Source organism: Acipenser ruthenus, unplaced genomic scaffold (genome assembly GCF_902713425.1).
Source record: "Acipenser ruthenus unplaced genomic scaffold, fAciRut3.2 maternal haplotype, whole genome shotgun sequence".
In the NCBI taxonomy this organism is placed as follows: domain Eukaryota; kingdom Metazoa; phylum Chordata; class Actinopteri; order Acipenseriformes; family Acipenseridae; genus Acipenser; species Acipenser ruthenus.
Window position 1 is genome coordinate 135895 of NW_026708029.1, and position 15379 is coordinate 151273.

Below are 15379 nucleotides of genomic sequence, written 5' to 3' on the forward strand. Positions count from 1 at the left end.
CACCATTGTTATTATTTATTTATTTCTTAGCAGACGTCCTTAACCAGGGCGACTTACAATTATAAAGCATAGGGAAGCACTGTAAAGCACAGAGAGGTCTGGTAAAGCATAGGGAAGCATTGTAAAGCACAGAGAGGTGTGGTAAAGCATAGGGAAGCATTGTAAAGCACAGAGAGGTCTGGTAAAGCATAGGGAAGCATTGTAAAGCACAGAGAGGTCTGGTAAAGCATAGGGAAGCATTGTAAAACACAGAGAGGTCTAGTAAAGCATGATGAAGCATTGTAAAGCACAGAGGTGTGGTGAAGCAGCTGGCAGGTTGAAATGCAGTGAGATGGAAGTGCAGTGTCTCAGTGCTGCTCAGACAGTCTATGCTGGCTCAGGCAGCGGGCGACCTCTCCGATCAGGTCCAGGTACTCTTTGAAGCTGATCTTCCCGTCCTTGTTGGAGTCGAGTTGGCGCATCATGTCTGCCACTGCCTCGTCATCCTTTGTGTGCTGAGAAACAAACCAACAGGAGCGTCACGGAGGAGAGAGGCACACACAGGAGCGTGAGGGAGATGAGAGACACACAGAGGAGCGTCACGGAGGGGAGAGACACACACAGGGGCGTCACAGAGGAGAGAGACACACACAGGGCGTGAGGGAGGGGAGAGACACACACAGGAGCTTGAGGGAGGGGAGAGACACACACAGGGGCATGAGGGAGGGGAGAGACACACACAGGTATTCTACACTCATGGACTGCCAGTACACAGGGGATCTGAGAGACAGGACTGGTACTACTGGGTCACACTGAAAGGGGTTTGGTAGACAAAAGTGTTTCATCATCAAAAATGAGTTGGGGGATGTGGCGGGCTGCTCCTGTGCGTATTTTATGTTTTATGTGTGGAGTTATTGTTTGTATGTAGGTAGTGGTGTGGTGTAGCACGGGGGATTTCAAATGTAGATTTGTATTTAGGCACAGGGATTGCACAATCACTTCACGTGCAGACTGTGCCGAGATTCGATTGAATGATCGAGTGAAACAGCCATGTTTCACGCACACGGGGTTGGGTGTTCGGTGAGGAGAGAACGAGAGTCGGGAGGTGAATTAAAGAAAAGGAAGAATTGCAATTGCTCCTCGTGCTGAACTAAATCAGCACCTTACTTGTTTTTGGGATTGTCTCACCGTGTTTGTTTTTTTAGTGTCTGTCTGTTTCGGCCATCGTGCCGTTTTTCTTTGAAGTGTTTTGTTTTGTCCGCTCTTCTTGTTTACTATTAAAACGCGCCCCGCGCTTCAATCTCAGCACTGTTGTCTGTCTACTTCCTGGCCAGACGTCACCACACGAGCCAGCCTGTTCACAGGGGAACATAATTATCTCCTCTCCCCTTTGTCCACTCTCTCCCCAGTCCCCCACTCTCCTTCTCTCCTCTGTCCACTCTCTCCTCAGTCCCTCTCTCCTCCCTCCCCTCTCTCCTCTGTCCACTCTCTCCTCAGTCCCCCTCTCTCCTCTCCTCTCTCCCCCCCACTCTCCTTCTCTCCTCTGTCCACTCTCTCCTCAGTCCCTCTCTCCTCCCTCCCCTCTCTCCTCTGTCCACTCTCTCCTCAGTCCCTCTCTCTCCCCCCTCCCCTCTCTCCTCAGTCCCTCTCTCTCCCCCCTCCCCTCTCTCCTCTGTCCACTCTCTCCTCAGTCCCCCTCTCTCCTCTCCTCTCTCCCCCCACTCTCCTTCTCTCCTCAGTCCCACTCTCTCCTCAGTCCCTCTCTCTCCCCACTCTCCTCTCTCCTCTGTCCACTCTCTCCTCAGTCCCTCTCTCCCCCCACTCTCCTCTCTCCTCTGTCCACTCTCTCCTCAGTCCCTCTCTCTCCCCCCTCCCCTCTCTCCTCAGTCCCTCTCTCTCCCCACTCTCCTCTCTCCTCTGTCCACTCTCTCCTCAGTCCCTCTCTCTCCCCCCTCCCCTCTCTCCTCCCTCCCCTCTCTCCTCTGTCCACTCTCTCCTCAGTCCCCCTCTCTCCTCTCCTCTCTCCCCCCACTCTCCTCTCTCCTCTGTCCACTCTCTCCTCTCCTCTCTCCTCTGTCCACTCTCTCCTCAGTCCCCCTCTCTCCTCTCCTCTCTCCCCCCCACTCTCCTTCTCTCCTCTGTCCACTCTCTCCTCAGTCCCTCTCTCCTCCCTCCCCTCTCTCCTCTGTCCACTCTCTCCTCAGTCCCCCTCTCTCCTCTCCTCTCTCCCCCCACTCTCCTTCTCTCCTCTGTCCACTCTCTCCTCAGTCCCTCTCTCCCCCCACTCTCCTCTCTCCTCTGTCCACTCTCTCCTCAGTCCCTCTCTCTCCCCCCTCCCCTCTCTCCTCAGTCCCCCTCTCTCCTCTCCTCTCTCCCCCCCACTCTCCTTCTCTCCTCTGTCCACTCTCTCCTCAGTCCCTCTCTCCTCCCTCCCCTCTCTCCTCAGTCCCCCTCTCTCCTCTCCTCTCTCCCCCCCACTCTCCTCCTCTCCTCTGTCCACTCTCTCCTCAGTCCCTCTCTCCCCCCACTCTCCTCTCTCCTCTGTCCACTCTCTCCTCAGTCCCCCTCTCTCCTCTCCTCTCTCCCCCCCACTCTCCTTCTCTCCTCTGTCCACTCTCTCCTCAGTCCCTCTCTCCTCCCTCCCCTCTCTCCTCTGTCCACTCTCTCCTCAGTCCCCCTCTCTCCTCTCCTCTCTCCCCCCCACTCTCCTTCTCTCCTCTGTCCACTCTCTCCTCAGTCCCTCTCTCCCCCCACTCTCCTCTCTCCTCTGTCCACTCTCTCCTCAGTCCCTCTCTCTCCCCCCTCCCCTCTCTCCTCTGTCCACTCTCTCCTCTCCTCTCCTATCTCCTCTCCTCTCCTCTCCTCTCCTCTCCTCTCCTCTCCTCTCCTCTCTCTCTCTCACCGTCAGGATGTTTGACAGTTGCGTACGGATGAGATTCTTGAATTCGTCCTTCCCCAGCTCCGCTTTCCCTCTGGCTGAATCCTGAAACGCTGTGACCAGGGTCTTAATGGCCTTGTCCATGGCTGGAAGACACACAGAGAGACATTCAGTATGCAGTATACTTACAGCATTACATACCGGGTTAAATACACTATACATAGGGCGTCTGATTTTCAGGTGAAATGTTTTTTTCCAAATTCGGGTGAATGCTTTTTTTAAAAAATCATGTAGAATTATTTAATGAAAAAAATCGGGTGGATTTTTTCATATATAAATCAAGAAAGAATAAAGAAATCAACACATGCTTAAGCACAGCAAAGTTGTCGTCAACAGTTTAAATCCCCAGCGTATGTATATTTGCACACATTGGGGTAAGCAAACCTCTGATGACATCTATCCCTCTCCCCTCTCTCCTCTCCCCCCCCCCCCTCTCACACACACACATACTGTACATGGAGGCATTTCTCCATTCCAGTCAAGTTTTATTTTGTAGTGGAGTTGCAGGTATAACTGCACATCGAACATACAGGAAAAGTAAACAGCTTTACTCCATGCTGTTTTACAAAGAGAAACGATTGACTGTACGGGAAGCATTGTAAAGCACAGCGTGGTCTGGTAAAGCATAGGGAAGCATTGTAAAGCACAGAGAGGTGTGGTAAAGCATAGGGAAGCATTGTAAAGCACAGAGAGGTCTGGTAAAGCATAGGGAAGCATTGTAAAGCACAGCGTGGTCTGGTAAAGCATAGGGAAGCATTGTAAAGCACAGAGAGGTCTGGTAAAGCATAGGGAAGCATTGTAAAGCACAGAGAGGTCTGGTAAAGCATAGGGAAGCATTGTAAAGCACAGCGTGGTCTGGTAAAGCATAGGGAAGCATTGTAAAGCACAGAGAGGTATGGTAAAGCATAGGGAAGCATTGTAAAGCACAGAGAGGTCTGGTAAAGCATAGGGAAGCATTGTAAAGCACAGCGCGGTCTGGTAAAGCATAGGGAAGCATTGTAAAGCACAGAGAGGTCTGGTAAAGCATAGGGAAGCATTGTAAAGCACAGAGAGGTATGGTAAAGCATAGGGAAGCATTGTAAAGCACAGAGAGGTCTGGTAAAGCATAGGGAAGCATTGTAAAGCACAGAGAGGTCTGGTAAAGCACAGGGAAGCATTGTAAAGCACAGAGAGGTCTGGTAAAGCATAGGGAAGCATTGTAAAGCACAGAGAGGTCTGGTAAAGCATAGGGAAGCATTGTAAAGCACAGAGAGGTCTGGTAAAGCATAGGGAAGCATTGTAAAGCACAGAGAGGTCTGGTAAAGCATAGGGAAGCATTATAAAGCACAGAGAGGTCTGGTAAAGCATAGGGAAGCATTGTAAAGCACAGAGAGGTCTGGTAAAGCATAGGGAAGCATTGTAAAGCACAGAGAGGTCTGGTAAAGCATAGGGAAGCATTGTAAAACACAGAGAGGTCTGGTAAAGCATAGGGAAGCATTGTAAAGCACAGAGAGGTCTGGTAAAGCATAGGGAAGCATTGTAAAGCACAGAGAGGTCTGGTAAAGCATAGGGAAGCATTGTAAAGCACAGAGAGGTCTGGTAAAGCATAGGGAAGCATTGTAAAGCACAGAGAGGTCTGGTAAAGCATAGGGAAGCATTGTAAAGCACAGAGAGGTGTAGTTAAGCATAGGGAAGCATTGTAAAGCACAGAGAGGTGTGGTAAAGCATAGGGAAGCATTGTAAAGCACAGAGAGGTCTGGTAAAGCATAGGGAAGCATTGTAAAGCACAGAGAGGTCTGGTAAAGCATAGGGAAGCATTGTAAAGCACAGAGAGGTGTGGTAAAGCATAGGGAAGCATTGTAAAGCACAGAGAGGTCTGGTAAAGCATAGGGAAGCACTGTAAAGCACAGAGAGGTGTGGTAAAGCATAGGGAAGCATTGTAAAGCACAGAGAGGTGTGGTAAAGCATAGGGAAGCATTGTAAAGCACAGAGAGGTGTGGTAAAGCATAGGGAAGCATTGTAAAGCACAGAGAGGTGTGGTAAAGCATAGGGAAGCATTGTAAAGCACAGAGAGGTGTGGTAAAGCATAGGGAAGCATTGTAAAGCACAGAGAGGTCTGGTAAAGCATAGGGAAGCATTGTAAAGCACAGAGAGGTGTGGTAAAGCATAGGGAAGCATTGTAAAGCACAGAGAGATAAACTATGGTAACTGCAAAGTATAACCATGGGAAACGCATGGAGCAAAAAATACCGGATGTCTGGTTTATTAATATGCGTTACCATATACCTCGCTATATTATTATCAATGCATACCTTGCGATTGTAAATCGCCCTGGATAAGGGCGTCTGCTAATAAATAATAATAATAATAATAATAATAATAATAATAATAATAATAATAATAACAATAATAATAATAATAATAATAATAATAATAATAATACCTATGCTTTACCATGCTTTATTACACTTTGCTGTGCTTTAACAATGGCGAACTTTTATAATTGTACCCACGGCTTTCTAATCCAGCCGGCTATTAAAACATTAATTACACGCTTATCTCTTGCCTGCCCTCTGTCGTATGTACTGTAAACACAGTCCTAAATTATATGGGTTCGTAAACAGACAAAATAAACTATTTTTAACTTACCGTCTGTACAGCCGGAGCCGCGCACAGCACAGTTTAATATCAACGTCACCAGCGCGTTACGCAGGCTTTGTAAACACCTTTACCGCTAATACAGCGATTTTAGTTTTCTTTTTATTTTTTAGTTATTTATTTATTTTTCAGATTCGCTCAATCCCAACTTTTAATATCAGGGAAGTTGATCAAATATCTAGGGCTGTATAATACTGAGATTGAGGCAGGCTCCGGGGTGTGTCTGTCGAAAAACCGGGATATGGAGGAATTCTCCAGGCAAATACAGCGACAGGAAAGGGGGTGTTGGTTTGGCAGCGCTTGTAGCTATGCGGTGGATTCACGGACAAACATGTCGTGATCTCGCTGCTATGTGAAGTTTACTACAGTATTTTTGCAGTTTTCCCCCCTATGCTTTTCTCATGGTTATACTCTGCATCTGCCGTAGTTTACCCTGGTTTGCCATGTTTATGAATATGCTTTACCAGACCTCTCTGTGCTTTACAATGCTTCCCTATGCTTTACCAGACCTCTCTGTGCTTTACAATGCTTCCCTATGCTTTACCACACCTCTCTGTGCTTTACAATGCTTCCCTATGCTTTACCAGACCTGTGCTTTACAATGCTTCCCTATGCTTTACCACACCTCTCTGTGCTTTACAATGCTTCCCTATGCTTTACCACACCTCTCTGTGCTTTACAATGCTTCCCTATGCTTTACCACACCTCTCTGTGCTTTACAATGCTTCCCTGTGCTTTACCACACCTCTCTGTGCTTTACAATGCTTCCCTATGCTTTACCACACCTCTCTGTGCTTTACAATGCTTCCCTATGCTTTACCATACCTCTCTGTGCTTTACAATGCTTCCCTATGCTTTACCATACCTCTCTGTGCTTTACAATGCTTCCCTATGCTTTACCAGACCTCTCTGTGCTTCACAATGCTTCCCTATGCTTTACCATACCTCTCTGTGCTTTACTATGCTTCCCTATGCTTTACCAGACCTCTCTGTGCTTTACAATGCTTCCCTATGCTTTACCAGACCTCTCTGTGCTCTACAGTGCTTCACTATGCTGTCACTGTGCTTATTACACTTTGTTGAGCTGTTAGCTCTGAGATCTGCACTCTAGAGATTCAGATTCAGCTTCAATATCTATAAAGACAACAGCGGACAATGTTTGTAAAGTTTCACACAAGTTATATTTATTTAGAATCCCAAATACATGACATAAAAAGAATTGAACACAGATGACAACAATAATACACCGCGATGTCACGCCCCATTCCGGAAGCTCCGAGTCCCTATTGGCTGTAGCCGCCCAGCTTGTTCGCCAGCCGGCCAATCAGCTGCCAGAATTCCATGAAGGTCAACTCCCCGTCGTTGTTCTGATCCAATGAGTTCATTAGCCCCTCGATTACTGCGGGGTCACTGCCATTCTGGAAAACAATGAAAAAGGGGGAGGATGGGTACCTTGACCAGGGTGGGGAGCTGTGACAGGGGAGGGGGAGGGGGAGAGGGAGGATGGGTACCTTGACCAGGGTGGGGAGCTGTGACAGGGGAGGGGGAGGGGGAGGGGGAGGATGTGTACCTTGACCAGGGTGGGGAGCTGTGACAGGGGAGGGGGAGAGGGAGAGGGAGGATGGGTTCCTTGACCAGGGTGGGGAGCTGTGACAGGGGAGGGGGAGAGGGAGGATGGGTACCTTGACCAGGGTGGGGAGCTGTGACAGGGGAGGGGGAGGGGGAGGGGGAGGATGTGTACCTTGACCAGGGTGGGGAGCTGTGACAGGGGAGGGGGAGGGGGAGAGGGAAGATGGGTACCTTGACCAGGGTGGGGAGCTGTGACAGGGGAGGGGGAGAGGGAGGATGGGTACCTTGACCAGGGTGGGGAGCTGTGATGTCACCAGGCTCTTGAACTCCTCCTTGCTCAGCGTTTCGTCCTTCCCATCATTCCCAGCGAAGGTCTTGAACTGGTTGACCAGGGTGTTGATGGCAGCCTCCATTGCGTTACTGGTGAGAGTGGTTCGGGAGCCCTGGGGGATGATGGGACAGTCCCTGAGTCTGGGTCCGGACAGGACACCTTCCAGGCGTGAGAGAATCTACCACCCAGGAGTGACAAGCGACTCCTCAACCAAACACAACTCTAGGAATTCTCACATTAACCCTATAAATGTAGATCCCTGGATTTCTGCACTGCATTTTAGCTGTTTCCCCCCCCCCCATGCTTTTCCCATGGTCATGCTTTCTATTTACCATAGTTTACCCTGGGTTTCCATGTTTATTAATATGCTTTACCATATTCTCTACAATGCTTCCCTATGGTTTACCAGACCTCTCTGTGCTTTACAATGCTTCCCTATGCTTTACCAGACCTCTCTGTGCTTTACAATGCTTCCCTATGCTTTACCAGACCTCTCTGTGCTTTACAATGCTTCCCTATGCTTTACCAGACCTCTCTGTGTTTTACAATGCTTCCCTATGCTTTACCAGACCTCTCTGTGCTTTACAATGCTTCCCTATGCTTTACCAGACCTCTCTGTGCTTTACAATGCTTCCCTATGCTTTACCACACCTCTCTATGCTTTATTACTGTGCTGTGCTTTTATTGGGGGACACTTTTAGTGTGAGATCTGCTGCCAGTAGTTTCAATGGGGACGTGATTTAGTTTTAAGAGCCAGGAACGCTCAAAAGCTTTGGTGCCTGCAGATAATTGAAAAGTCAAGCAGTACGAAACTAGCTAAATGAGTTAGTTTGAACATGATTTTTTTTTTTAAAGCTGTATTGATCCTCTGCTTGGAATAACTGCTCTCACAGTTTCCCTCCCAGGAGAAACAGTTACTTATTAACCATCCAGGTCAGCTTCAGTGACCTTTCTTTCCATTTGTTTGTTCCCGTTCAATTACTGCTCCGAGATTTAATCGGATCATTTTCCTGTTCGGTTAAAAACAGCTCCCGCTTTAAAAGCAGCTCGATTCTCATTAGACACTTTTTAACCAAGTTCAAGAACAGTTTCGATCCCCGCTTCGTTTAGTTCTTCAAGTCAGCTCCAGATTCTTCATGCTTTTAAGAATTTGAGAGCAGAGTTACTGAAAACTCAAGTAAACAGGGATTCTGGTTTGTTTTAGGATTGCTTTGGCCACAGCAAAGTGAAGCTAAGCGCTATTTGGATACAATGCCTGTGAGAACCTGTCCCTTCGTGATAAAACAACTAGAAAAATAAAAACAAAGAAAAGCACCAAAAAGGGCTGGAGCAGTCAGGAGAGAAACCATGACTCCCCTGATAAGAGTTTCCCAGAGTAAAATCACAGTGTAATACAATACAGTGAAAGCACGGTAAAGCATAGGGAAGCATTGTAAAGCACAGAGAGGTCTGGTAAAGCATAGGGAAGCATTGTAAAGCACAGAGAGGTCTGGTAAAGCATAGGGAAGCATTGTAAAGCACAGAGAGGTCTGGTAAAGCATAGGGAAGCATTGTAAAGAACAGAGAGGTCTGGTAAAGCATAGGGAAGCATTGTAAAGCACAGAGAGGTCTGGTAAAGCATAGGGAAGCATTGTAAAGCACAGAGAGGTCTGGTAAAGCATAGGGAAGCATTGTAAAGAACAGAGAGGTCTGGTAAAGCATAGGGAAGCATTGTAAAGCACAGAGAGGTCTGGTAAAGCATAGGGAAGCATTGTAAAGCACAGAGAGGTCTGGTAAAGCATAGGGAAACATTGTAAAGCACAGAGAGGTCTGGTAAAGCATAGGGAAGCATTGTAAAGCACAGAGAGGTCTGGTAAAGCATGGGGAAGCATTGTAAAGCACAGAGAGGTGTGGTAAAGCATAGGGAAGCATTGTAAAGCACAGAGAGGTCTGGTAAAGCATAGGGAAGCATTGTAAAGCACAGAGAGGTCTGGTAAAGCATAGGGAAGCATTGTAAAGCACAGAGAGGTGTGGTAAAGCATAGGGAAGCATTGTAAAGCACAGAGAGGTCTGGTAAAGCATAGGGAAGCATTGTAAAGCATATTAGTTTACATGACAAACCAGGGAAAGCTATGGTAAATGCAGTGTAGCCAAAAAGCATGAAGCATGGGGGGAAAACTACAAAACTACCACAGTAAACTTTTATAAGTTTCAGCTGAGCTGAGCAGTGCACTAGCCTGGCCTTCAATCTGTGTCATTCCTAAAACACTGAAATTACTGAATCAGTTACACTAGGGCATTTTTATCAACGCTACTAAGTGCAAAATAAGATATATATATATATATATATATATATATATATATATATATATATATATATATATATTATACACACACACACACAAAATAAGACCCCTATTGCATAGCAGTTTCACCCATTCCAGGTTTTACTAGGAGCTTGATTAGCCACAGTGTGTCTAGGCGACAAGCTCAGGTGTGCGTTATTAAAAACTCCTAGTGAAACCAGGAGTGGTTCAAACTGTTCTGCAGTGGGAGTCTTATATCCAGCCCTGAGACGTTGTTTTAACCCTACAGACAAATGCAAAACAATGCAAAGATGTTGTGTTCTGGCCTGCGTTGAATGCAAGATCTGCCGATAGGAGCTGGAAAAGGCTGAGGAGCAGAATGACAGAGAAAGACCTGAAATGCACTCACCTGAGAGAGTCGACAGCACCAAGCAGCAAGTCTTAACAAGTCCGTGTGCCGTCAGTGCAGCCCCAGCTCCAGCTTTATACTCGTCTCCCAAAACCAGGAATTACCTCGGAATGTCTGAGGTAAGCGGAAAATCACTTGTTTATTTTTTTTTCCATTTCAAGCGCTGATAAAAAAAACAAAAACACACTCCCCCCCCCCTCCCTGCCCCCCCTGCAAGAGCCCTGCCCCCCTCCCCCTCCCCTCCTCCCCCTCCTCCCCTACCTGCCCCCCCTGCAAGAGCCCTGCCCCCCTCCCCCTCCTCCCCTACCTGCCCCCCCTGCAAGAGCCCTTCCCCCCTCCCCCTCCTCCCCCTCCTCCCCTACCTGCCCCCCCTGCAAGAAACCTGCCCCCCTCCTCCCCTACCTGCCCCCCCTGCAAGAGCCCTGCCCCCTCCCCCTCCCCCCCCTGCAAGAGCCCTGCCCCCCTTCCCCTCCCCCTCCTCCCCTACCTGCCCCCCTGCAAGAGCCCTGCCCTGCTACCTCTCAGTGCCCCCCTCCCCCCTACCTGCCCCCCTGCAAGAGCCCTGCCCCCCTGCAAGAGCCCTGCCCCCCTTCCCCCCCCACCTGCCCCTCTGCAACAGCCCTGCCCTGCTCCCTCTAAGTGTTAGATTTCAAAATGTCACATATTTCAATTTTTGTCTGTTTTTCTTTAAGTATATGAAAAACTACAAATGTAATTCAATATGTTAACGTGACCTTATTCAGCAGGTTTCATGTCACTTTATGCAGCGAAAATAAGTTCATTCTACAGGGCGATGCAAAAAATTTTAGCCAGAGCTGATAAGCGGGACAGACGGACAGAAAAAGGGTCCCCAGTTGCTGAAGTGGGCGTGCGTGTGCGGTCCTGCGTGACCCTGCCCTCTGTTCCTGCTCCGCTCTCGCGGCGTGGCTGACTCTGTGTCTCAGTGGCTCTCGTGCAGTGGGGTCGCTGAGTGTGCAGCGGGAGCGTGGGAGCTCAGCCCTGCCGGCACGCGCTTATCTCAGGATCGTCTCGTCTGAGGGAGCAGCGTGCAGGCGCACCGCTCTGGAGAGAGTCCAGTCAGCAGAACCATTGTTCAGTGTCAAGGCAACCCTTATAAAAGTGTATTTTTGCAGTCCCCCCCCCCCCCCCCCATGCTTTTCCCATGGTTACACTCTGCATTTATCATAGCTTACCCTGGTTTGTCATGTTTATTAAAATTTACCATACCTCTCTGTGCTTTACAATGCTTCCCTATGCTTTACCACACCTCTCTGTGCTTTACAATGCTTCCCTATGCTTTACCAGACCTATCTGTGCTTTACAATGCTTCCCTATGCTTTACCAGACCTCTCTGTGCTTTACAATGCTTCCCTATGCTTTACCAGACCTCTCTGTGCTTTACAATGCTTCCCTATGCTTTACCATACCTCTCTGTGATTTACAATGCTTCCCTATGCTTTACCAGACCTCTCTGTGCTTTACAATGCTTCCCTATGCTTTACCAGACCTCTCTGTGCTTTACAATGCTTCCCTAAGCTTTACCACACCTCTCTGTGCTTTACAATGCTTCCCTATGCTTTACCAGACCTCTCTGTGCTTTACAATGCTTCCCTATGATTCCCATAGTAAAAAGCACAGAGAGGACTGGTAAAGCATAGGGAAGCATTGTAAAGCACAGAGAGGTCTGGTAAAGCACAGGGAAGCATTGTAAAGCACAGAGAGGTCTGGTAAAGCATAGGGAAGCATTGTAAAGCACAGATAGGTCTGGTAAAGCATAGGGAAGCATTGTAAAGCACAGAGAGGTATGGTAAAGCATAGGGAAGCATTGTAAAGCACAGAGAGGTCTGGTAAAGCATAGGGAAGCATTGTAAAGCACAGAGAGGTCTGGTAAAGCATAGGGAAGCATGGTAAAGCACAGACAGGTCTGGTAAAGCATAGGGAAGCATTGTAAAGCACAGAGAGGTCTGGTAAAGCATAGGGAAGCATTGTAAAGCACAGAGAGGTATGGTAAAGTATAGGGAAGCATTGTAAAGCACAGAGAGGTCTGGTAAAGCATAGGGAAGCATTGTAAAGCACAGAGAGGCATTGTAAAGCCTATTAAAAAAACATGGCAAATCATTGTGTGTTTTTCCATTAGATTCTCATCTTTATTTAGAATTGCATCCCATGCTTTACTAATGGCCAATGATCCCTCTGAATGCCAGCAGAGTCTCTACTGTTCCACTTGTTAGGAATTTGTGACCATTAAAAAAACGATCTATCTTCAGGGCTAGAAAAAGCATTACAAAACAGCATCCGAACATTTATAATTCAGGAGCTGCTGCCATGCAATCCTACGAAACTCGTCTGAAATGCATCCCAATTTACAGACTGCAAAGCACCACTGAGAATGGCTGTGTGTTTGTAAGCAGAGACACAGCTGTCTGATGAGTGGTTCAGGGCAGTCTGTGTTTAGCTGGATCTGTCTGTCTGTGTGCTGGAAGATAATTACACAGCTCCTGATCCCACTCCACAAACTCTACTGTAAAACAATCACACCCATACTGTGATGCTTGTATAATGAGGGGGCTCCAGTCTCTGTTAAATACAGCTGGGTCTGCTTTGAGAGAACTAAACACAGCGCCTGGTATGTCAAAGTGAGTCACCGGCTACTGCTGGGGCTTTGCACAGCTATTGTTTTTTTTTTTTATATTGAGTTGTCTTTCTTTCTTTCTTTCTTTCTTTCTTTCTTTCTTTCTCTCTTTCTTTTGTTCTCTACCTCAAAAGAAATACAAATGGTTTGAGTGCGTCCTTTGCCATCTGAATCGGTGAAGGGCCCGTATATACTGAAACACTACATCTAATAAAGTACAGACAGAGCCAGGGGAAGCATAGGGAAGCACAGAGAGGTCTGGTAAAGCATAGGGAAGCATTGTAAAGCACAGAGAGGTCTGGTAAAGCATAGGGAAGCATTGTAAAGCACAGAGAGGTCTGGTAAAGCATAGGGAAGCATTGTAAAGCACAGAGAGGTCTGGTAAAGCATAGGGAAGCATTGTAAAGCACAGAGAGGTCTGGTAAAGCATAGGGAAGCATTGCAAAGCACAGAGAGGTCTGGTAAAGCATAGGGAAGCATTGTAAAGCACAGAGAGGTCTGGTAAAGCATAGGGAAGCATTGTAAAGCACAGAGAGGTCTGGTAAAGCATAGGGAAGCATTGTAAAGCACAGAGAGGTCTGGTAAAGCATAGGGAAGCATTGCAAAGCACAGAGAGGTCTGGTAAAGCATAGGGAAGCATTGTAAAGCACAGAGAGGTCTGGTAAAGCATAGGGAAGCATTGTAAAGCACAGAGAGGTCTGGTAAAGCATAGGGAAGCATTGTAAAGCACAGAGAGGTCTGGTAAAGCATAGGGAAGCATTGTAAAGCACAGAGAGGTCTGGTAAAGCATAGGGAAGCATTGTAAAGCACAGAGAGGTCTGGTAAAGCATAGGGAAGCATTGTAAAGCACAGAGAGGTCTGGTAAAGCATAGGGAAGCATTGTAAAGCACAGAGAGGTCTGGTAAAGCATAGGGAAGCATTGCAAAGCACAGAGAGGTCTGGTAAAGCATAGGGAAGCATTGTAAAGCACAGAGAGGTCTGGTAAAGCATAGGGAAGCATTGTAAAGCACAGAGAGGTGTGGTAAAGCATAGGGAAGCATTGTAAAGCACAGAGAGGTGTGGTAAAGCATAGGGAAGCATTGTAAAGCACAGAGAGGTCTGGTAAAGCATAGGGAAGCATTGTAAAGCACAGAGAGGTGTGGTAAAGCAGGGTAAGCTATGGTAAATGCAGAGTATAACCACTTTTATGAGGAAAAGCTTTGTGAATGAGCCATATATTTCAACACACCAAAATAAATACATAAATACATAAGTCTAAAGTAACAGCTTTGTATTAAATTGCTGTGTCAGTGAAATGGAAAGTTTCGTGATATGGGATACAGCTGACTGAGGCACTTTTCTGATGCAAGGGTCTAAAATGATTACCTGGGAAAGAATAATTGCTTGATTGCTATTTTCGTTGGTACAGGTGAGGTTTAGCAGTCCATGCGTTTCCATGAGGCAAGCAGTTTAGTGTTCGTCACACTCCTTATAACAGCTTCCCACAGTAAACGCACAACACAGGGTAATAAAGCACAGTGAAAACTTGGTAAAGCACAGGGAAGCATTGTAAAGCACAGAGAGGTCTGGTAAAGCATAGGGAAGCATTGTAAAGCACAGAGAGGTCTGGTAAAGCACAGGGAAGCATTGTAAAGCACAGAGAGGTCTGGTAAAGCATAGGGAAGCATTGTAAAGCACAGAGAGGTCTGGTAAAGCATAGGGAAGCATTGTAAAGCACAGAGAGGTCTGGTAAAGCATAGGGAAGCATTGTAAAGCACAGAGAGGTCTGGTAAAGCATAGGGAAGCATTGTAAAGCACAGAGAGGTCTGGTAAAGCATAGGGAAGCATTGTAAAGCACAGAGAGGTCTGGTAAAGCATAGGGAAGCATTGTAAAGCACAGAGAGGTCTGGTAAAGCATAGGGAAGCATTGTAAAGCACAGAGAGGTATGGTAAAGCATAGGGAAGCATTGTAAAGCACAGAGAGGTGTGGTAAAGCATAGAGAAGCATTGTAAAGCACAGAGAGGTCAGGCAATGTATATTACAAAACATGGCAAACCAGGGTAAGCTATGGAAAATGCATTAGAACATAATTTCATATGCACAACATATTTGTCTATCTATATTATAATATTCATACCAGTTTCATTCTATATATATATATATATATATATATTATATATATATATATATATGTCTAAATGCAGCAGGTCTGTTTAGCTGTGCTGTTCCTGCTCTCAACCCGTGCTTGCTCTGCCACTGAACAATGGTTAAGCTGACGACAGTCTTTCTGAACCGGTGTGCCTGCATTCTGCTCCCTGCTCTCTGCATTCTGCTCCCTGTATTCTGCTCTCTGCTCTCTGCATTCTGCTCCCTGCTCTCTGCTCTCTGCTTTTTGCATTCTGCTCTCTGCATTCTGCTCCCTGCTCTCTGCATTCTGCTCCCTGCTCTCTGCATTCTGCTCCCTGCTCTGTGCATTCTGCTCCCTGCTCTCTGCATTCTGCTCCCTGCTCTCTGCATTCTGCTCCCTGCTCTCTGCTCTCTGCATTCTGCTCCCTGCTCCCTGCTCTCTGCTCCCTGCTCTCTGCATTCTGCTCCCTGCTCTCTGCATTCTGCTCCCTG

General features: G+C 47.2%; 2 protein-coding genes across 2 annotated transcripts; both read right to left on the reverse strand.

The window, feature by feature from the left end:
- On the reverse strand, nucleotides 1-5812 carry LOC131728665 (protein S100-A1-like). Its single transcript, XM_059019652.1, has 3 exons — nucleotides 5546-5812; nucleotides 2882-3003; nucleotides 1-494 (listed from the first exon to the last, which is right to left on the reverse strand). Exons 2-3 carry the CDS (start codon nucleotides 2999-3001, stop codon nucleotides 348-350), a joined length of 267 nt encoding a protein of 88 aa, XP_058875635.1. The 5' UTR covers nucleotides 3002-3003; nucleotides 5546-5812; the 3' UTR covers nucleotides 1-347.
- A 900-nt stretch (nucleotides 5813-6712) lies between these two features.
- LOC131728666 (protein S100-A13-like) lies at nucleotides 6713-10279 on the reverse strand. Its single transcript, XM_059019653.1, has 3 exons — nucleotides 10149-10279; nucleotides 7408-7566; nucleotides 6713-6972 (listed from the first exon to the last, which is right to left on the reverse strand). The coding sequence occupies exons 2-3, from the start codon at nucleotides 7534-7536 to the stop codon at nucleotides 6838-6840; spliced, it is 264 nt and encodes an 87-aa protein (XP_058875636.1). The 5' UTR covers nucleotides 7537-7566; nucleotides 10149-10279; the 3' UTR covers nucleotides 6713-6837.
- Nucleotides 10280-15379: the final 5100 nt, after the last annotated feature.